General features: G+C 42.9%; 1 protein-coding gene across 32 annotated transcripts in view; it reads left to right on the top strand.

Moving 5' to 3' along the window:
• rims2a (regulating synaptic membrane exocytosis 2a) overlaps positions 1 to 23,786 on the top strand; it is a 1,580,193-nt gene that overhangs the window by 1,318,395 nt on the left and 238,012 nt on the right. For all 32 annotated transcript variants that reach the window (XM_072467178.1, XM_072467182.1, XM_072467181.1 and 29 more), the window contains one exon: positions 3,823 to 3,995. In XM_072467178.1, the coding sequence (XP_072323279.1) occupies positions 3,823 to 3,995 (173 nt within the window). The remainder of the gene's footprint in view (positions 1 to 3,822; positions 3,996 to 23,786) is intronic.

The raw sequence follows: 23,786 nt of genomic DNA on the forward strand, positions 1-23,786 counted from the left end.
AGGTGTGCCAGTGCAATTGGAAGTTTTTAAATTATATTGTATTTTAATATATTATAATGCTGTAAATGGTTGACTTTTGATATGTGTATAAGCAGTATTAACAAAGTACTGGAGAATGTAGGAAAGGAAATGTCTTGAGACAGAAAAACAAGAATAACTTAAGCACAATGGGAGAGCATGGAAAGATCTTCTTGAAGCTTGTTGTTTAATGTTGTAATTCAAGTAGTATGGAGCTGAATCCTCCACTTCCTGCCACTGGCAGTGAGAATTGCGATCGGGTAGAGAACAAGTAAAAAGCACCAATCCGCATTGAGAATCTGCTTAGCCCCGGGATTGCAATGGAACAGATTGATTGCTAACAAAGTCCATCAAAATGACATCACGGGCTATGCCACAGAACATACTGAATTGAGAGTCTGCTGGATCAGTCCAAATAGCAGCTTGCAGTTGGGGGATTTCAGCTCAAAACCAAATGTCTGTCATGTTGCATGACAGGAATTTAAGAAGAAAAGAAACACGGAACAGGCAAGGATTTAACAAGATCCTTACAGTGGCCCTGTGCAATCAGTGCCTCATCAGGTGTTGGCACTCCTCAGTGAACTCCTCAGAAGTGCAGCCCCACTGCAGAGGGTGCAGGGAATTAGCAGAGCTCACCCCGACCAAAGGACACCTGCACCATGGCCTTTGGAACCCTCCCTGGCACACTGCCCCTCTCAGGGAAAAGGCCTCATGAGTGAGCCCCACCCCTCATGATCATGAGCTGTTTCCTCCTGGTGAGGCTGGCAACACAACTGCCTTTGCCACCTCCTCCAGGGTGCTGTTCAGGAGGGCAGGCTTGAGTCTGCGGCCCACCCTAGGGAAGAGACCCAGCAGTGGGTCTACTTCAGACTCCCGAAATTGGGAGGCAGGTCCTCTCTGAGCCTTTGTCATGGCTGCAATGAGTGTGAGGTGAGTGGAGTGCTTGAAAGCAGCTCAAGCTTGTCAGGCTCTTTAGCGCCAATTCCAGCCCCAGTAGTAACACCGCCCACTGGCCCGGGAATTTCTTCCAATTCTCGCTGGCAGAATGTTGGCCTATTTGCATGTCCTGAATCACAGAACGAACAGCGTCCCCAACGGAAATGCGAATCGCACACTGGTTAGCTCCGGTGGGAACACTTGGCCTTCCAAACAGAAAATTCAGCCCATAGTTTCCAAGTCACCAGTGATTTGAGCATAGTCGCGACTCAGAAATGGTCCTAGCTTACAGTTATTTTCTAAATCTGGATGAGGTAGAAAACTGAGGCTGAAAGACAACTTGTTTCTGACCCCCATTTTCATACGGATTCTGCCGAAGCAAGCTCAGGGTGTGCACAACCAGGGGCGAATGGAAGGTCAGTTTCAGTTACACCCAACCCCTTATCTTGACCCTGGTGACCAGGGACTGGGACCTTGTCTGTCTCTCGCTCTTGCTCGGCTTCTTCAGCAAAAAAGCGAAATAAATTTTATGAGTTAACTTTGCTGCTTGACACTTTTTCACAGTAGTTTTTATTAATTACACATTTTTTAAATGAGCAATTTATTGTTTTGACTGAATTTTCTTTTTGGTCAGTAAGTTGTTTGTGTTTTCTTATTTTAATTTTTTTTTTAAATCATGTTTAATGTTGCGCCAAACCAGGTGTAAGGCAGCTGCTGCTGGATTTTTTGTTGAAGGGGAATGAGAGGTTTTTGGAGGGTTGACAAAAGGGGTTACTTTGTTTCAGGTAAAAACAGGAAGTGTTGGAAATACTCAGCACACCTAATGGCACCCGTACAAAGAGAAACAGGTCAGTGACCCTTTGTCAGATCATGAACCTGAAGCATTGATTCTGTTTCTTTCTCCACAGATGCTGCTTGGTCTGTTGAGTATGTGCAATAATTTCTATCTTTCAGACTCCCAGCATCTGCAGTACTTTGCCATTATAGACGCCATGCTGGGCATTTGCAGGTGTAGCCAGTTTCAAATTAAAATGAGAAAATATATATCACTCAGTGCAAAGTGTAATTCTGCTGTTCAGAAAGCCCACTTGTGTGAATAGAAATAGCACATTATTGAAGTTGAATTGTTTGGTGTTAATTTACTGGAACGTTTGTGCCATTTTTAAACTTGGAAGTGAAACCAGAAGGCATGCACCAATTACTGCACTTCACAAGATTCTTATTTTTACATGGGATTGTTGTTTGCAGTGCTTGTGAGGTTCAAGTCTTTTGGATGTTGCTGGCTGGATATTGCAAAGGGCCAGGGCCAACGGAGTTGGTTGCATAATATAAATGGCCAAATTATATGTAATTGTCTGACAAAACCGTGGTTGTAAAGTGTATTATACTGAAAGCTGCGCTTCTGATGGACTTTATAAAAGAGGCATAGAGTACAAAAGCCTAGATGTCTTTCAGAACTCAAATGAAATCCCACTGTGACTTTGGTTCCCAATTTTGGGCACCAGAAGGATGTGACCATTTTGCAGAGGCTTCAGAAGAGATTTAATAGAATAGCTCCAGGAATGAAGGATTACAGAGAATCTTAGGTTGTTCCCCTTAGAACCAAGAAGCCTGAGGGGATTTGCTAGAAGCATATACAAATATGAAGGGTTTAGATAGAATACATATAAACTTTTTCCATGGCTGAAGTATCAGTAATTTGAAGACCCAGATTTACTTTTGTTGAAGTTGATCGGCAAAAGAAGCAGAAGCGACGAAATGAGAAACAGAAGAGGGGTTAAGCTTTGGAATGTGCTCCCTCGCTGATATTGAGGTGGACGCAGGTTCCAATTGCTGTTCAAAAAGAAATTGGGTAAATACTTGGAAAAAGAAAATTGTGAAAGAGTGTGGTGCAGGGGTGTCATAGGACTGACTGGATTATTCTTTGAAAGAACTGCCACAAACTCAATGAACTGAAATGGCCTCCTTCTGTGCTGCACTATTCTATAAGATCCAAAATGCATTGCAAAGACATTCAAGGAAGTTGTCGAGGCTTATAGGGGAGGACACGGCGCCCGGAAACAGGAGAAGCACCGGGGCCCATTATTTATTTCCCTCGCCCTGGCATGCGCGGGCAAAAAATTCAAACTGCACTTTATAGCACAGGAACAGAATATCCCGAGAAGGCAACACGTTTTTTTAAATATGCAGGCTGGGCTCCCAATAATGTGGCTGGTGCCTGAAATACTAACCTGAGCCATGAAATGGGAAACCATTTTGACCTCCTCTCTAGACCAAATCAAATGGGAATAGGAGTTAGTGCTAGTAGAGGCCCAGGAAGTTATAGTTATTTTCTTTCTCTTTTTGCAATATTTGGAAAGTGCTTGACTGCTTCTCTGACATCATGCGGGTGACAAGGGTCTCCTCTAGTCTGAATCTATCCTCCACTCCTTGGTCACCCCCTTCCTTAATACTAGAGATTATTCCATTGGGATCAGAGCAGTGGGTTCCCCTTGTCATCAGGTAGCTCGTCTCATCAGGTTTGGGTAGATGACTGATGCTTTGCATGTACAAGAGATTTGGGTTTAAAATGTCCTGGGTGGACTACTGCAGAGAGGTGCTTCCTGCTCACCTTGTCCTCGGGCTACATCAATCCAGCCCTCTATTAAACTCACTGAAAGTAGTACCACATAGCGTAAAAAACACAGCGCTGTGAACATTTCATATACAGCAATCAGCAAATCAAGCACACGTTTTGATTTATAAAATTAGGATCACGTTTCCTTTTAAAGCACCTTTTCATCGAGTGTTTGTTCAGATTTGTTTTAATATGCTGCACTTTTATCCTTGAGTACCATCCCTAATGGTTTGCTTTTTCTTGTCCTACAGCATCGGCTCGGACGGGACTCTCATCGAGGGTCAGACAATATCTCCAACAAGTCATCAGACAGCGATGTGAGTGACGTGTCTGCTGTGTCAAGGACGAGCAGTGCTTCGAGAATGAGCAGTACAAGCTACATGTCTGTGCAATCTGAGCATCCTCGGACAACCAGAAAGATCAGGTGAGACCCAGTGACAGTGGCACATTACACAGAACACAGTTCTATCAATCTGTTTCAAATTTAAATAGTTTGATTGATGAGATGGGACATTCTTTTTTCATTTGAGATGTCTTTTGTGTTCAGTTTGCTGTTTAATATTATATAGCATTGACATTTCAAACTTGTAAAGTTCCCTTAACTTGGTGTTAAGGTTAGGGCATAGGATGAAGCTGCTCACTGTGCATTGTCCTTATTCGTACTGCTGCGACCAGATGGGTCACGGCACACAATAGAAGAAGCCTAAGCTGCTTCAGTTGACATGAACCCTCCAAACTGCTAAGAGGTTAGCATACATCTTCATGTACCTGATACACCAGAGTCTAACAGTTGAAGTGCAAATATAGGACATTTGGAAATGCACAGCAGATTCAATCAACATCTGAAAAGAGGAAAGGTCAGGTTAATATTTAAGGTATATGTTTGTGGTGCCAATTGAGCCACTTCCCGTAAGACATGAATCAATTAATTTTCTCTTTATCAGACACTGAGAGCTCTGCTTTATACATCCAGTATTTTCTGTTTCTTCCCTGTAGATGACAATCATCAAGCAATTTCTAAATCAAACTAACCTTGCCAACAAGTGTTCATCAGGAAAAGATACAAAATAAGTAGTGAAGGAGAACATTTTTTGCATTAAGTGCTTGAAGTATCATCACAGATTTTGAACAGACATAAAACATCTCAATTAGTTCCAAAAGCTAGGGCAGCACGGTGGTGCAGTGGGTTAGCACTGCGACCTCACGGCGCTGAGGTCCCAGGTTCGATCCCGGCTCTGGGTCACCGACGTGAGGAGTTTGCACATTCTCCCCGTATTTGCGTGGGTTTCGCCCCCACACCCCCAAAGATGTGCAAGCTAGGTGGATTGTCCACGCTAATTTGCCCCTTAATTGGAAAAAAAATTGAATTGAAATTTTTTTTAAAAGAAATTAGTTCCAAAAGCTGTCTGCTGACAAAAGTAACATGTTGACTGATTTGCCCATGGCCTTAATATAAGACTTCCTCATTTCCCACCAACCCTGTGGTTACTTACTAAGTTGCCCAAGTGATATCATATTATTAGGAGGTCCACAAATGTAAGAGGCAGTTTTTGCTGACGCTTCTGCTTCATCTGACCAATGAATCTGTGCCGCACGCCTTCCCTGAGAAATACTTGTAAAACCATATGGAAAAACTAGACTGGGAAGAGCTGCTCAGAAGCTGTGGAGAGTAATTATTCTTCGGAAAGTGCATATGTGGTATTACTGTGGACACGGCAGATAAACCAACAGCATAAGAAGGCATTCACTTGAGTAAACTGCTACTTCTTCAACTCAACCATAATGTCTCCCCAAATTTGGTACACTCTCTCTATATTATAATTCATAACTACAGTAAATATTGAATAGGTTGTAGGAAAGTAAGTTCAAAACAGCTCATAAGCACCTCCTATTCCTCAATGTCAGTGAGCACTTTGCAGTAGGTGCGCAACTTCTTTCCTAAAGAACTGCAAATCAGTGGGATGATTTGCAGGTACATCCGTCCTTCCACCGTCACTTGCTGGTCAGGTGGTTGCTCCCTGAACGGAGCAAAGTTCAATTGCTGTGAGACATTATTTCTAATAATTCTTTGAAAAAATAAATCTTTGTTAACTATTAACTTTTTCTGGCTTGCTTTATAATATTATTGAACAGCGGTACACAAAACACATGCAAGTAAAAAATATTTAAGGATCAAAGCAAAAATAGAAATGAAGGTCGATGGAGTATATTTTCATCTTGACCATGCAAGTTGTCACCTGGCAGTGCGTGCTTCCTGCTGAAGGAATGCAAATCAGTTGCTGTCTACAATGAGAGTGAGATCAATTCATTCAAAACTTTGCCTTCAGATGGATCGAATGAAAATTGCTCAAATCTTTAATTAAAATGGTTGTATGAATGAAAAATTAACCCATTAAGGATCAAAAGCAAAATTCCAGTTCAGATGCATCAGCACTGCCAGACAATAGTTGGTTTGTGTTTTGTATATTTGTATATAACGCCTCATGTTTTTGTTGCACTATAATTTTATAAAGTGCAACAAGTGCTTAGATCTCATGTAAGAATTACAGAAATGACTGTACTTTACAATCAGTCACTTCATTTAAATTGTTGTTTGCGATTTTATACTTGTCAATGTTTCTTCACGTTAGATTTGTGTTTACTGATTATTTCCATTCTTCTCATTGTGCTTGGCAATCTTTTATTCCTTTAATTGTAACTAACTTCATTTTGTTTTCTTTTTGCATGCTTTCATTACTTTTGTGTTGCGACCTACAGGAGGTCAAAAGCATTAGAAGAAAAAAAAGAGGGAGGGGAAGAAGGGGAGGGGGAAGAAGCTGAGTTGGAGGCAGAAGTAGAGGAAGAAAAGGGGGAAAAGGAAGAAGAGGGGGAAAAGGAAGAAGACGGGGGAAAGGAAGAAGAGGGGGAAAAGGACGAAGGAGGGGGGGAAGAGATAACACAAAATGAAGATAAAGAAGAAAATCAGGACTTGGGGGAAGAAGACCAGCCAAAGGAAGAAGAATGTGAGAAAGAGGAATGTGAGCAAAAAGAAAATGAGCAAGAGGAATGTGAGCAAGAGGAATGTGAGGAAGGACAAAGTGAGCAAGAGGAATGTGAGGAAGAACAAAGTGAGCAAGAGGAATGTGAGGAAGAGACAGGGACAAGGCAAAGGAAAAAAGAGGATTTACAAAGGAGCTCCTCTGAAAATGATGTCAGGTAAAATTTATCCACTCCCCCTGATATAGATAGATAGTCTTATAGTTAATTCTCAAAGGATTATCCTTTCTTCTTATGTGTGGACCTAGGTAGCTCCTTTATCTGTGTGATAGTTAGGTATTTAATGTAGTGACAAACTCCCTTTGCTCCTTGAGTTCCTGTTAGCTGTTGCTGCCTTTCCTGCTGATTGTCACATGTAGCAGTTGATATTTGATATTCAAGTACTCTCTCTCCCCTTTGAATGTAAGGTGATTATTAAAAGTTTTGGATCATCATTTTTTAAAATATCCAGTTGCTAAAGATCATGGAGCAGTTCACAGTTTACCTCTATAAACCAACACATTTGTAGAAAAATCACCAGATCTTAAACGTGTACTTTGATATATTTTTAGTGGCAAAAATTTCAGCATAAAGCAAGAAGACATCGTTTCCACTCTTACCATGCATTTTAAAGCTACCTCAGAACATGGTTTTCTAATCAACTAGGATAACTGTTGAGAGGGTGAAATGACTATATGGAATAGGTGATCTAGTGATTGACATTGAAAAGTACATAACCCAAAGTGATTTGCTTCCTGATTTCAAATTATCTTTGCAAACGGATTGTTTGCTAGAAACTACAAATATTCATATCAAGGGACCTGTCCTCTGCAGGGAAAAGACATATAGGAAATGAAGCAGGAAGAGATCCTCTGGTCCATTCAGCCTGTGCTACACAATTGTCATTGTAAATAGCAGCATATTCACCATCCTACCACCCCCTCTTCCCCCACCCCACCCACCCTACCCATAACCATATGATTTTGTGAGAAAAGTGACAAAACGATTAATTCCCCAACCGCTGAAGGCCAGATCATGATATGCATTCTGTTCACCCATCTGAACCTACCATTGCAGCAGATCCATGTGCAAAAATAGCAGTCTATTTAAAACAAATGTTTGGACTTCAGTAGCATGAGGAAAGCTTCAAAATGAGCATGCACATAAATGTCCTTTGGACCAGAGGTAGAACATTTAGCCTGTTGTATCAACCTTTGTGATAGGTATTCTATGCACAATTGTTGGATTGATATAAAATTGATGAAATGAAGATGCAGCAGGAACTTTTGCGTTTCTGGCATGAATAGAGTTCTGGCAGTCTTCTGGAGCTAAAATTCTCAGTTGCTCCTTGAAGCTGACGATGGGCCTTATTCTAGAATCTATGCAGTCCTATGGTCATGGTGCTGTTATGATGATGTGAAGTAAAAGTTAAAGTCGCCATAGTCCCAGATGACTATGGACTGTTTTTCCTCTTTGAGTGGGAGAGCTGACTTGTGGTGGGTGATTTAACCTGAGGATCACCACACCTCAGGCGACGGGCAAGGTTGAGAAGGCGGGCCTTCATGAATAACCTCAGCCGGTACAGGAATTGAGCCTGCGCTGCTAACCTCGTTCTGCATCACGAATCAGATGTCTAGGCAAAGTGAGCTAAACTAGTTCTCAGTGGCTAGTCATCACACCTCCAGGACATTATTTAAAGTTTGGAACTTAATCATCTTCAGCTGCTTCAATGATAACTATCACTTTGTCATTAGGTCATGATTGGGTTTGCACACTGTTGATTCCATGCTGCTTCCCCTGGCTGCAGGATGGAAGGGCTGTAGAACCTGGGACACAGTCTGAAAATAAGAGCTACCATTTCAGAGTAAAGTGAAGAAAATTTTCTTCTCTCAGAGGATGGTGAATCTATGGATTTCTTTACCCCAGAGGAATGTGAAGGCTCAGTTATTCGGTATACTCAGTCAGAAACTGAAAGATTTTTAAGTGTTGAAGATATCAAGGGCTATGTGAAGATGGTGTTGAGGTAGAAGATAAGCTATAACCCAGTTGAATATCTGAATAGGCTTGGGGGGCTGAATGGCCTACTTCTACTCTTATTTCCTACGTTCCGGTGTTGCGTTGCATTCATAAATGCCCTAATATTGAAGCAGTCCATACCACTCTATAAAGGCCCAAATGCCATTCAGACCTGGGCTGACAAATGACATAATAGAGAGATGTGAGAGTCAACAGAGCGCTGTTGTCAGTTCTCTCTCCTGAATTAGTATGTTCTGGGTTCAAGTCGAACTCAAGTACTTGAGTTCAAAAATCATAGCCGACACTCCAGCGAAGTAGTGAGGGAGGAGTGCATGGGCAGGATTATATGGTAAACCAAGGCACTCTTTGGACACATAAGTGCATGTAAAATATCCCACATTATTTTAAAGAAGAGCAGGGGAGTTATCTCGGTGCCTCAACCAATATTTAATTCTCAATCAATATCATAAAAACAGATTTTCTGCTCGTTATCACATTTCTGCCTGAGGGACTGGAAAGCTGTGTGCAAATTGGCTGTCACATTTCTTCCATTAAAGCGGTGACTACACTTAAAAAGTATTTACTTGGCTGTAAAGTGCATTGAGACTTTGGGCGGAATCTTGTGGAGGTCTTTGACAAGGTGCCATATAGGAGGCTGTTAAATACCTTAAGAGCCCATGGTGTTAAGGGTAAGATACTGCCATGGATAGAGGATTTGCTGACTTCCAGATTCCAGAAGGCAGAGAATGGGGTAAAGGGGTCTTTTTCTGGGTGGCAGCCAGTGACTAGTGGTGTGCCTCAGGGGTTGGTGTTGGGACTACAACTTTTCACAATATACATTAACGATCTGGAAGAAGAAACTGAGGGCACCATTGCCAAGTTGCAGATGTTAGAAAGATATGCAGGGGGACAGGTAGAATTGAAAAAGCGGGAGGATGCAGAAGGACTTGGACAGGCTAGGAGAGTGGGCAAAGAAGTGGCAGATGGAATACAATGTGGAAAAGTATGAGGTTATGCACTGTTGCAGGAAGAATGGAGACATAGACTATTTTCTAAATGGGAAAAGGCTAAGGAAATCAGAAGCACAAAGGGACTTAGGAGTCCTCGTTCAAGATTCTCTTAAGGTTAACGTGCAGGGTCAATCGGCAGTTAGGAAGGTGTATAACCTGCCTAAATCCTATTGGCTAGGGCAATTGGTTATCCCATGATTCTTGGGGGAGTGTAAGCTCTCCCAATGAGGGGGAGGGGGAACGGGGCAATCACTAGCAGTTGCATAAATAGAGCTGGCCAGTGTGGTACCAGCTAGAGCAGGAAGCAATGGTAAACTACTACTGCTGCTGTGTACATATTATTGTAAATAAGGTTACTTTCTGTTTGACTCTACAATCCCATGTTGGATTTTTCATGGCCCTCACAAAAGAAGGCAAATGCAATGTTAGCATTCATGTCAAGAGGGCTAGAATACAAGAGCGGCCAGATGTACTTGTGAGGCTGTATAAGGCTCTGGTCAGACCCCACTTGGACTATTGTGAGCTGTTGTGAACCCCATATCTAAGGAAGGATGTGCTGGCCTTGGAAAGGGTCCAGAGGAGGTTCACAAGAAAGATCCCTGGAATGAAGAGCTTGTCATATGAGGAGCGATTGAGGACTCTGGGTCTGTAGTCATTGGAGTTTAGAATGATGAGTGGGGATCTTATTGAAACTTACAGGACACTGCGAGGCCTGGATAGAATGGATGTGGAAAGGATGTTTCCACCAATAGGAGAGACTAGAACCCAAGGGCACAGCCTCGGACTGAAGGGACGATCCTTTAAAATTGAGATGAGGAGCAATTTCTTCAGCCAGAGGGTGGTGAATCTGTGGAACTCTTTGCCGCAGAAGGCTGTGGAGGCCAAATCACTGAGAGTCTTTAAGCCAGAGATAGATAGGTTATTGATTAATCAGGGGATCAGGGTTTATGGGGAGAAGGCAGGAGAATGGGGATGAGAAAAATATCAGCCATGATTGAATGGCGGAGCAGACTCGATGGGCCGAGTGGCCTAATTCTGCTCCTATGCCTTATGGAGATGACAAGGGGCATGGCCGGCAACTGGAGATCCAGTGAGAACACCGCATTGCCTTCTTTCAAGAAGGCCCGCCACATGGGGTGACAATTAAACACCTGACAGACCAGCCTTCCCTTGATATTAAGGACTGTGGAGGTGGAAGCCCGGCCCAACAAGAGGTGAAGCCAATCAGAGTCAGAGCCAAAACTCATTAATTCAATGGTAGCAGCATCAGGGAGCTGATGGCCGCTGGTGGTACAACACTCACCAAGGCTTAGGATGGCTGCTCAATCCCAGGCAAGGTGAGTGTTATGGTAACGGGCTTGCAAAGTGGTTGAGTGGGAGGTGAGTGGGAGATGGCAGCAATGGCAGGGGTGGGTGCCTTTCAGTCTCCACCCCTTCCTAATGCCAGTTCCCTCAGTTAGACTCTGAGTACCTTTGATGACCCCCTCCCCACTATACCACTGCAAGCCTGAAAGCCAACACAGCAGGATTTCCTTGTTTTGCTCCTGGCATGTTAAGCCACTTAACCACCATTGAGTTAATACCAGCAGCAGTGGGGTGAGGCCATAAGTGGTCCTTGTAACTATACACACCATTTGCCCATTCCACCATGGCATACTGTGGCTGCCACATATATTATCGGCACAATGTACTCCAGCGTATTGCTACAATCACACAAACTGTTCCTCACAGATGGATGACTCTTTTATCGACAGGGAAGCCATCTGTTCAGCCTGCTTAAAAGGTTTCAATGTATTAAGAAGGGAGGGAGGCAGAAGACAGGAAATTATAGGTCGGTTGGCCTGATTTTTTTTTTTTTTGATTTGATTTATTATTGTCACATGTATTGGTATACAATGAAAAGTATTGTTTCTTGCATGCTGAACAAACAATGCATACCGTACATAGGGAAGGAAGGAGAGACTGCAGAATATAATGTTACAGTTGTAGCAAGGTGTAGAGAAAAGATCAACTCAATACGAGGTAGGTCCATTGGGACCAGAACTATTCACGATATACCTATTCAGGAGAATAGAGATGAGAAACATATCAGCCATGACTGAATGGCAGAGCAGGCTTGATGAGCTGAATGGCCTAATTCTGCTTCGATATCTTATGGTTTATTTTTAGAGCCTTTGTTGTAACAGCTGTGCAATAAAATTCCAATATGAATGCTTGGTTGAGTTCCAAACCTATTAATGGATTCAGTCTTGTAAAGGTTGTCTACTCTGTTGTAAGGGACTTTTCACTTTGTTTGCTGAACAATTTAATGTACTTATAACAACTTTGCCTTTCCTAGAAAATTTTCTAATGTTTGTTTGTTTATTTGGCAAGTTCTGAGGTATTAAGATGCCTAAAGCTATTTTGTAATGTGGGTATGATTAGCTTTTTTGATTAACAGTTTTATGAGTTTGTAAGAGGGGCATTTTTTGAATGCCTGTTTTTATTTTGATCATTTTCTTTTTAAAGACTTGCCAGTGTTATTATAGGGCTCATGAATTCTGTCTTAGTGAATATTGGAAGAGTGTTTCAAAGGCTCAACGGACCTCTGGACATTAAATCAATCTGAATATTAAAGAACAGTATCCACATGATACATTAAAGTCAGATTCTCAATAATGTTCAATACAGAAGAGCCCTTTATCCAGTGGATAAAGTAATCTAATGCATGTGAACACTTACACAATGTTGGTCAATTTAATGATTGTTTACCTTTTAAGGATAGAGCCCTATGATCCATCACTGCATTGAAATATATTTAACTTGCCTTACAGCATCTAATTGTGAAGTTTAAGGCAGAAAGACCTTGTAAACATTACTGTTGGAAGATTCCTGACTCCAGACAACGGCTTCCCCCATGGTTCACGAATCCTCTAATGTGCCTTAACCATATTTCCTAATAAAGCGAGATTGACTAAATAAAAATATGGATGGTCCAAAATGCCCATCGCCGCAATTGAGCAGCCGAGGCCAGAACTGCTGAGTATAAGATCATTACTCGCACTTTTATCGTAGGACCATAAACACACATGATAGGATTGGGGGCAGGAATCCTGGAATTTGGTTCTGCCTGTCATTTTAAATCCCCCTGACTCCACACTAACATGGACATCCACCATCCTGAGGGTTACCATTGACCAAAAACTGAACTGGAAATATGCTGGCCATAAAAACAGACCAGAGGCTAGCAATTCTGTTGGCATTCACCTTCTGACTCCCGAAATCCTGTCCACCATCTACAAGGCATAAGTCATGGGTGTGATGGAATACTCTCCGCTTGCTTGGGGATGAGTGAAACTCTAACAATGCTCAAGTGACTTGGCATCATCCAGGACAAAGCAACCCAGTTCCTTGATGTCTTATCCACCACCTTCAACATTCGCTGCCTCCATCAACCGACCAGCAGTGGTAGCAAATGTTCCATCTACAATATGCACTACAGCAACTCACTAAGGTTCCTTTGACAGCACTTTGCAAAACCACAATCTCTACTAGGTTGAGGGAGAAGGGCAGGAGATGCATGGGAACACCACCACCTGCAAGTGCCCTCCAAGCCGCACACCATCCTGACATGGAACTATTTTGCCATTCCTTCATAATAATAATCTTTATTATTGTCACAAGTAGGCTTACATTAACACTGCAATGAAGTTATTGTGAAAATCCCCTAGTCGCCACATTTCAGCGCCTGTTCGGGTACACAGAGGGAGAATTTAGAATGTTTAATTCACCTAACAAGCAAGTCTTTCGGGACTTGTGGGAGAAAACCGGAGCACCCGGAGGAAACCCACGCGGAGAAGTGCAGACTCCGCACAGACAGTGACCCAAGCGGGAATCAAACCTGGGACCCTGACGCTGTGAAACAACAGTGTTAACCACTGTGCTACCGTGTTGCTGGGTCAAACTTTTGGAACTCCCTCCCTAACAGCACTGGGGGTGTGCCTACACCACATAGACTGCAGCAGTTCAAGAAGAGAGCTCACCACCCCCTTCTGAAGGGCAAATAGGGATGGGCAATAAATGCTGGCCGAGCCAGCGACACCCAAATCCCATTAAATCATTTTTTTAAATTGAAACTCAATGTTTCCACTTGTGAGGAAAATCCAAAACGGGGTATTTTCAGGATAATCACCAATAAATCCAATCGGAAAATAAGGTGAAATTTCTTCACTCAGAGTGACTAGAATGTGGAACTCACTGCCATATTAAGTTATTGAGGAAAACGGCTCAGGTGCTTTCAAAGGGAAACTATATTACTACATGAGAGCAAAATATTGAGAAGGATTCATAAGATCTTAGATGATCTGGCTTGACATCAATGCAGCATCTGACTGAGCATGGCATTGAGGAACCTGAGCAAAATTGAAGTCAATGGGAATCAGGGGGAAATCTCACCACAGATTGGGGTCATACCTGGCACAAAGGAAAACATTTGTGGTTATTGGAGGCCAGTCCTCTCAATTCTCAAATATCTGCGCAGGAGGGATTGAGACCATTTGGCCCATTGTATGTATGCTGGCTGATGTAGCTTTTCATGTCGTCATATACTTTCCAGATCAGCTTTTGGTCCGTAGCCTGTAGGCTGCTGCATGTCAATTGCATGTCCAAATACTTTTAAAATGCTTTTGAGGCTTTTTGTCTTTATAAACTTCCACGCAGTGCGTTCCAGATCCCCATCATCCTCTAATTGAAAACAAATTCCTTCTAAACCCCCTCTAAACCTGCTGCCTTACTTTAAATCTATGCCCCTGGCTATGGACCCCTCCAACAAGGGAAATATGGCCTTCCTATCTACTTTATCTAGATAATTCACAACATTATGCATTTCAATTAGAGATGAAGTAGTTGGAATGGGAGGAAACCGTGTGCAGTGTAGCCACCAGCACAAGATTATTTGCACTGAAAAACCAGTTCTGTGCTTATAGTTCATGTATTTATGTCTCCTGTTTCTGGTGTGATTGGAATTCTGAAAGCAGAATTAAATACGAATTTAGTGTCACTCCCACCTCCACCCCTCCAATTTTCACTCAAGTTTATTTCTTTGTTAAAATTAGTGTAAAGAAGAACGTCAGGCTCTAGATGGGAACATTGTGCTCCTGCTGTTGTTTACCGTAATTCCAGTCCACAGCCCTATTTTTGTTACATAACTTGATCATTGAGAAAATAAAAATAGCACTGTGATTTTATTTTTATGTCCAAATATCTGTACTACTTCTAATATTCAAATTATTCTTTGTGAAGCCCGATTATTTTAAAATTCTCTGCGCTGTATATTTTAGTAAACTATGAATATAATTCGTAGTAAATGTTCGGTCAGCTTGCCAGTTCTACTTGGACGATTTCCTGGATGATTCATCACATGACCTCGTCTCTACTCATTTAAACAGCATTTTTGCTCCTATTTCCAAAACTTTTACAAACATTGCACAGAAATATTCAAAGAAAATCAAATAAAAACATTTTTTAAGCCAAGTATCTATTGCCACCGTTGTATGAGCCGATGAGTTAGAGGTAGTACTGAATGCTTGCCAGGACCATTCGGCTCCAGGCATCACACTTATCCTTGGTCTAAAAAAGCTGAATTCCAGAAGAAAGGTGATCTGGCTTGACATCAATGCAGCATCTGACTGAGCATGGCATTGAGGAACCTGAGCAAAATTGAAGTCAATGGGAATCAGGGGCAAATCTCTCCACAGATTGGGGTCATACCTGGCACAAAGGAAGACGGTTGTGATTAGTGGAGGCCAGTCCTCACAATCCTCAAATATCTGTGCAGGAGTTCCTCAGGATAATGTCCCAAGCCTAACCATCTTCAGTTGCTTCATCAATTATCTTCCCTCCATCATTATGTCAGAAGTGGGTATATTTGCTGCTGATTGCACAGAGTTCAGTACTATTTGCAACTCCTCCGATACTAAAGCAGTCTGTGTCAATTGCAGCAAGACCTGGGCAACATTGAAACTTATGCTGATAATTGATCACATAAGTGCCATGCGGTATCCAACATGACAACATCTAACTCTCTCCCTTTGACATTCAATGGCATTATCACTGTTGAAATCCGCACCATCAACATTCTTGGGGGTTACCATTGAACAGAAATAACTGGACCAGTCGTATAAATACTCTTACTACAGGAGCAGCTGAGAGACTGGGAATTCTGTGGTAAGTCATCCTGACTCCCCAAAACCTGTCTGCAATCTACAAAGCACAAGTCAGAAGTGTGATGGAATACTGTCCACTTGCCTGAATGAGTGCAGCTCCAACAACATTGAAAAAGCTTGGACACCATTGAAAACAAAGCAGCCCACTTGATGGACATCCCATCCATGCCCTCAAACATTCCTTCCCTCCTTCATTAACACACAGTGACAGCAGGGTGTACCATCTACAAGGTGCACTGCTGCAACTTGCCTATCGCTTTCAACAACACCTTCCAAATCCATGACCTCTATCTCCGAGAAGGACAAGGACAGTAGACAGCTGGGAACATCTCCACCTCCAACTTCTCCTCCAAGTCACGGGCGATCCCCCATTGGAAATATATCGGTGTTCCTTCACACTGTTGCTAGGTTAAATTCCTAGAACTCCCTACCTAGCACCAGTGTGGGTGCACCTACATTACATGGACCATAGCCGTTCAAGAACTTCACTTTCTTCTCAAGCAAATAGGATATGGCAATTACTTGCCAGCAACACTTCCCCAAGAATGAATTAAAAAAACATGAATCGCTAAAATTTATGTCACAGGTTAGGAAGTGCATAAAAACGAAAATGGCTTTATTTCCAGAGCAATAGAATTAAGAAGTAGGTTAAATATGAACGTTGAGTAGACTACACCAGAGTACTCCATGCAGTTCTGGTCAGCAATTGTAAAAAAGGAAATGGGGGCACTGGAGAGAGTGTAGAAAGCATTTATTGCCAATACTAGTTGCCCTTGAGCTGAGTGGCTTACCAGGCCATTTAAGAGTCAACCACTTTGCTGTGGATCTGGAGTAACATGTAGGCCAGAGCAGGTAGGATCTCCTCCCCTAAAGGACATTCGTGAGCCAGATGAGATTTTATGACAATGAACAATGGTATTATGACTGTCGTGGGACTTTTAATTCCCAATTTATTATTTCACAATATTGGGACCGAGCCCAGGTACCCAAAGCATTACCCTGGATCTCTGGATTACCAGTCCAATGACACTACCACTGCTCCAACGCCTCCCCATGAAGCTTTATGTGGGTATCTATATCAGAAAAGGATTGACGGCCCCTTTCTGTTGCAGATAGAAGGCTAGAGGGGTACCTAATAGAGGAATTTAAAATTAAGAAAGATTTTGATGGAGTGGATTCAGAGAGAATGTTTTCACTAATGGATAAGAGCAACATTGAGGCCACCAATATCAGAGAGTCACCAAGAAATCCAAAAGGGAAGTCAAAAGAAATTTCTTGACCAAAGAACGATGAGAAAGTGGAATTTGTTACCACAGTCAAGTGAAGCTCATACTGCAGTCACAGCTGAAAATCGTCTTCCTCCAGAGCTCCTGTAGTGAGAGTATTTATACGACTGGTCCAGTTGTTTCTGTTCAATGGTATGCCAGCACAGAAGCTGTGGCAGAATCTTCAGCCCTCTTCAATTCTGTACTGCAAACTTGTCTCAGAGTTAATCTACAGAATATTTCTCCTAATTTTGTCGCTGAAATTCATTCCATGGCATAAGATGGTGCTGTCCTGTCTCCATACCGTCAGCCATTCTTCACATTGACCAAGTGGAACAACTAACTTAAAGAAAAGTTTGGCTCTCTTACCGCTGCCTACAGAAAGTAGCCATTCCTTCTGAAAAACCATCGGGAAATCGTCTCTTCTTTTCCTGAAAAGTTCACTGGAATTATGGTGTTCTTTACCTTCATCGCCTACATTCATTGGAATCTCAAATCCTCAATACCTTTTCCGACTTCGATGCAACTGTGAATGAAATGCTGGGAGAGCTTTCACTGGAGTTGAAGATTATTCGTCTTCTGAAGGTTTCCCCCTCAATGCTTCGCAACAAATTCCTCAGAGAGTCCTGATATCTTCTCTTCTAGTCTCAGGGAGTCCAGAGGTCTTATCTCTTGGGTCAGTCTTTTGTTGAAAATGACTCATTGTCCTTAAAGTTCAGTAATCTTGAAACCTTCACTCTGCTTACCAATAGTTTTGCAAAATTGTGTCCCTACTGAAGATGATGCTCTCCAGATATATATTGCCGAGATGTCTTCCCTAAGAGCTCAGATTATTGTGGGAGAGTGAATCCCCGAGGATTGAGACTTAAGAGAGAATCATAGAATCCCTACAGTGCAGAAGGAGGCAATTCGGCCCATTGAGTCTGCACAGATCCTCTGAAACACAACGCCACCAAGCCCACTTCCCCACCCTATCCCCGTAACCCCACCTAACTTACACATCTTTGGACACTAAGGGTAATTTATCATGGCCAGTCCACCTAACCTGCCCATCTTTGGACTGTGGGAGGAAACCGGAGCACCCGGAGGAAACCCAGCCTGTCACAGGAGAAAGTGCAAATTCCACACAGACAGTCACCCATGGCCACAATTGACCCTGGGTCCCTGGTGCTGTGAGGCAGCAGTGCTCACCATTGTGCCACCGTACTGCCCAAGGGGGAAGCGTAGAAGTTGGAGTTGGGTAGAATCTGTAGTTGTAAAAAAGGAGTTACACAAAACCAATATTAATAATTAAAGACATGATTCCATATTGTTTAAAAGTAGACATCATGGACGTGATTTAATGGCCTTGTTGCACTCGATGTGGTGACGTGATGAGGCCATTTAATTTGCGATGCTCAGAATGCTTCGCAAGATCTAACAGGATCTTGCAAAACGGCACAATCTGGATCTCGCCCTCGTTGATTGAGATCCAGATTAACATATTTAAGTGAGTCATTTGGCTCATTTAAATCTGTCTACGCCAGATTCTCCTGAAGCGCGGGAACTAACGGCCTCGTCTGAGAGACCTAGCCATGGCGCCATTCAGCACTGGTCCACACAAACTTGGACCAGGCGTAGGGGCACCTGAGGGGTCTCACAGGCCATTGGACCTCTACCCTAAGACGTAAGTTGGGGCAGTGGGATGTCCGGAGGCTGCAGTGGGATCCCTGAGGGGGCTTGAAAAATCATGGCAGGCCTCACGGCGCCGAGCTCCCAGGTTCAAACCCGGCTCTGGGTCGCTGTCCATGTGGAGTTTGCACATTCTCCCCGTGTCTGCGTGGGTTTCACCCCCACAACCCAAAGATGTGCATGATAGGTGGATTGGCCACGCTAAATTGCCCCTTAATTGGAAAAAATGAATTGGGTACACTAAATTTATTTTTTAAAAAGAAGAAAAATCATGGCAGCATTTAAAAATGGTGCCTCGATCCATGAATCATCTTCTTGCACAAGCTCAGGTCGCCAGTGCAGTAAATTAGGTAAATGAGGCTCCGGTGTAGAATTCCCAACCAAGGCCTAAAAAACGGTAGAGTCCTGTTAGATAGCGGAGACGTTCTCGGCGCTGCAGGACTGAGAAACACCCGACTATATGTACCCTATATGTTTTTTGCACGTTAAATCATATCCCATATTTGTGGCGAGGTGTGTGAGGGGTTAACAGAATGGATATACTAATTTATGACATACATGATGATGTATTACTGACATCAGCTAGTCATGTGTTAGACTCCACCAAGAGGTTGGAATACACCACACTCGCGAGCACCATGCTAACTCTAACCCGTTTAGATGTTGTTTGAATAAACAAGTTTTAAGTAAATATCAGAGTATAAGTACAGTCTATCTCCAGTAACCAAAAATCATGCCTAGAGTCCACATATCAGAACATAGAACATACAGTGCAGAAGGAGGTCATTCGCCCATCGAGTCTGCACTGACCCACTTAAGCCCTCACTTCCACCCTATTCCTGTAACCCAATAACTCCTCCTAAACTTTTTGGTCACTAAGGGCAATTTATCATGGCCAATCCACCTAACCTGGACGTCTTTGGACTTTGGGAGGAAACTGGAGCACCCGGAGGAAACCCACGCAGACACGGGGAGAACGTGCAGACTCCGCACAGACAGTGACCCAGCGGGGAATCAAACCTGGGACCCTGGCGCTGTGAAGCCACAGTGCTATCCACTTGTGCTACCGTGCTGCCCGTTAAGCCCGTTAGAAGGACCATCCAAAACAACTGGGGGTTTAAAAATTTGTTTGAGCCTATTCTTTGGCTTTGGGTTCATGATTTCTGACCTGCTCACATCCATTAAAGTTGAGCATCACAGAAATTTGGAGATGCTTCCTTATTTACTCCTGAATGTAGCACTGGGCTGAGAAGGTCCAGTGCTGAACACTCTACAGTTTGTGGGCAAATCACAGTTCTGGGTTGTCCGAAACTCTACTAACGTGTCAGCGTAACCCATCCCACTAAATATAATGCTCTGTGTGCTGAAAATACAGAGTCCTTTCAATTAAGAAAGAAAAGCCCCTTTCAAACTTTAGATTGAAGGCAAATTAATGAAACCTCCAGTCTACTTGGGCTAACTATCTTCATTGGGGGGAAATATACTAAGTTACTGCTACGTTAGGAATAGTGGTATATTTTAATATTAACCCTGAAACAATCTTGATGGCCTTTAGTTAAATTTTGCTCCTTGTCTACTCATTTATCTTTCCCCAACTTTGCAATATGTTTAACTCGCTCTTGTTCTTTGACTCCATGCTGAGAATCAGCAGTATAATATCTAATATTCCAGGCAGTTAAAAAACTTTTATTTGGAAGATATTTTGTTATATTTAGCAACATTTTGGATTTTCATATTCTGAGCTTTTGAGCAATGAATATTGTAATCAATAATCTTTAAATAGAAGTATCAATCCTGCTGTTAACTTTGTAAAAAGAAAGATGAAAATACCTTTGTTTCACGATGAATTTTGTTAAATAATTAAAAAGTTCTCCTTAATTATATTTCTTTCTCAGTTATTCAAGTATTGAAATTACAATGTCTTGATATCATTCTGTTACACGGCATAGAGCTAGGCAGAGATGTGGGTCTGAATATTTATGTATGCTAAAGAGAAGGCAAACCCAGCAAAGGTGAGAACACATAGGCCATGCCAAATTTAAAGGAAGGACTTAACTAAAAAAAAAATCATCCATTTCACTTCCAACAGGTTGCCAAATTGTCAGGCTTGGGCAAGGTCTCAAACGGCTGTAAGATGCTGATCATGGCTTGGTTGTGGGGGTGTTGGGAGACAGAGAACAGTAGTGAAGAAGGAGAGACCTACTGATTGGAGATTGTGAGGTTGAGGACACTGATCAGAGTGAGAGGAAAGAAGAGAGGTGAGGTCAAAGGCATTCATGAGGGAGCAGTGCAAACAATGCTCCTGACCCACAAGGAGTGCTGTAAAAAGCAGAGCTTTTGGAGCTAGTAGCTCTTGCCTCAGTTTTGTTGACAGGTTTTCTAAACCATGGGGAACCAGGTTGGCAAATATTAAAATTTAAATAGGGCTCCCAAATGCACTTTGACAATCTGATTTAAATATGTTAATGCAGTGTCCCACCTCTTAATTTAATGGGTGTGTAAATGACCAGTTGATAGACCCTGTGTGGAAATTTGTAATCTATCACCTGTCATGAGGGATGTTAACATCGGGTCCATGGGCAAGATCTTCCGCTGTTCACACCGGCAGGATCTTTCAGTCCCGCCGAGGGCGCACCCTTGCCGCGGGCATCTCGGCGGCGTGGGGTGGATTCAAATAGAAAATCACATTGGCAGCGGGGGGACCGGAGGATCCTGTCGCCGGCCAACAAGCGAGCAAGACCCCCGTTGAGAAACGCGCCGCAGGAAGGCCGGAGAACCCTGCCCTTCGTTTCCCGAATGAGTGGGTTTTACTTGCTCATTCTGTAAGCATTAAACCACTGAAGCCTTGTTCTTTTTGTTTTTCTGACTCTTGCACAATGTGTGATTGAGCTGCAAGTGCCCCACATACAGTTGCCATGGAAACAGCTATAATAATTGTTATCGATGTTCCAAGACTTGAGCTAACTAGGCTTGGAAATGAAATTAAAACACACCATATTTCTCATTTAAACAATATGAAGCATTTCGCGACAGTTCGCAGCTGTGCGGCTAGATAGATTCCAGCTCCAATCTGATTATATGGTTTTGTCACAATTGTTTCACCAGCTGCTGCATTTAGGCTCTTCATATATACATTCTAAAAAAATTCCTGTGAGTGAGGGGCTTCATTGCCATCTAACTTGTATTTGTGAATTGTGTGAGGCTGTGGTATATTATATTTCTCTGGATCAGAGATGTGGGGCTGTGTTCTTCATGGCCCCACAGGTTGTGTTTTGAAGCGGGGGGGGGGGGGAGAACATGTAAAATAGGGCAGGAGCCCAGCTGACCAACTTCTCATCCACTCATGAGTTCACCCCCATAATAAGGTGGGGTAGGGGGGCAGGTCCCAAAATCATCGGTCTGTGAGACATCCTACTTGCTACACAGCCTTAAACCAGCCCCCACCCTGTCCCCCTCCCTCCCTGACCTGCCCAAACCCTCGCTGCCCAAGACTTACCTGCACCTTCTTCTACTGCAGACGTGGCAGCTGCCACTGGTGTGTTCTTGGCACTGCTGGGATTGTTGGAACTCAAGAGAAGGATGAGAGTAGATTTGAGTGAAACTTATAAAATTCTAACAGGGCAGGGTAGACTCGGTGCAGGGAGTTTGTTTTCACTGGTTGGGGAATCTAGAACCAAGGGCACAGTCTCAGGATACGGGGTAGACCGTTTAGGACTGAGATGATGAAAAATCTCTTCACTTAAAGGGTGGTGAACCTTTGGAACTCTCTACCATAGATGGCTGTGGAGGCCAGCTCACTGAAGGTATTCAAGAAGGAGATAAATTGTTCTTAGATTTCAACAATATCAAAGGTCTTGGGGAGAAGGCGGAAATATGGCATTGAGATCGGGGATCAGCCATGATCATATTGAATGGTGGAGCAGTCTCGAAGGGCCAAATGGCCTACCCCAGTCCCTAGTTCCTATGTTTTTAAGCCAGGCAGTCAGATTGGCCAGCAGCTCCAGAAAGCGGGATTCCCTCCACATTGAAGGGTGGAAGTCCCACTTGGCCTCCGTTTAGCCGCTCCGATGCGCTTTATGGTGCTTTGTGTCGGGGGAGGAGGTAGTGGGTGTGCGCTCTCCATATTCTTTTTTCTGGTGGGCAATCATGTCATCTTTGTCACCCTTATTCATGTTATCTGTGTCATCCTTATCCAGATGACCTGGAAATGACTGGCAACTCACTGTGTGAATTTGAATAGAACTTCGCATTTGCAAGAAATTCTGTGGCAAACTCCTTTGTTTGTAAGGTTAACCAAAATTATTTGATTCAACTAATTGTAATTCAGTGAAAATACTCCCTCTTAGTTTCAAACAGACAGGAAAGTATATGCCTCATATCTGAGATATCCAGCCTATTTCATGTGAATCTACATCACTTTTGGTTAGCATCCGTAGAGAGTTAACATTGTAGGCCAATGACCTATTAGCAGCACTGAAAGTTCGCAGGAGGCGTCAGTGATGGAAAAGAGCAGGAGAGATGCCATAGAACCATGAGGGTCCAGAAGCTCCTGAGGGGTTCTTTGAGTTGGAGCAGGTAGACAGGGATGTAACTCTGGTGCCTGGTGTTGCCCCTACTGCACGAGGGTCACAAGCGACTCGTCACACAAACTACTCACACAGATATTTTTGAATCAAGTTTACTTTACTCAGATGAAATATGTCACACAGACTCTTATGCAGTTAATTAATATCACACAAACTAACACTTACCCCTTAATAAAACACAATCTTTAGCTCAATAAGTGATAACTGTTACTCAACTCACGAATCAAACTCAAATGTCATCCATCCTCGAAGGATTCTTTCATGGAGCCCTTGATCTGGGATAATCTTCTGTGATGGTTGTTCCCAGGGTTTTCGTTGATGAATCTTCGAATCCCTGCTTCTTTATATGATTTCTTTCAGCTTTTCTCAGCTTCGATGATGTCAGTTTTATGAACCTCTGGCTGCTGAGGTTGTGTTTCACAGATCCAGGAAACAAGATCCAATTGTTC

The sequence above is a fragment of the Scyliorhinus torazame genome, chromosome 11 (assembly GCF_047496885.1).
Source record: "Scyliorhinus torazame isolate Kashiwa2021f chromosome 11, sScyTor2.1, whole genome shotgun sequence".
NCBI classification, from domain to species: domain Eukaryota; kingdom Metazoa; phylum Chordata; class Chondrichthyes; order Carcharhiniformes; family Scyliorhinidae; genus Scyliorhinus; species Scyliorhinus torazame.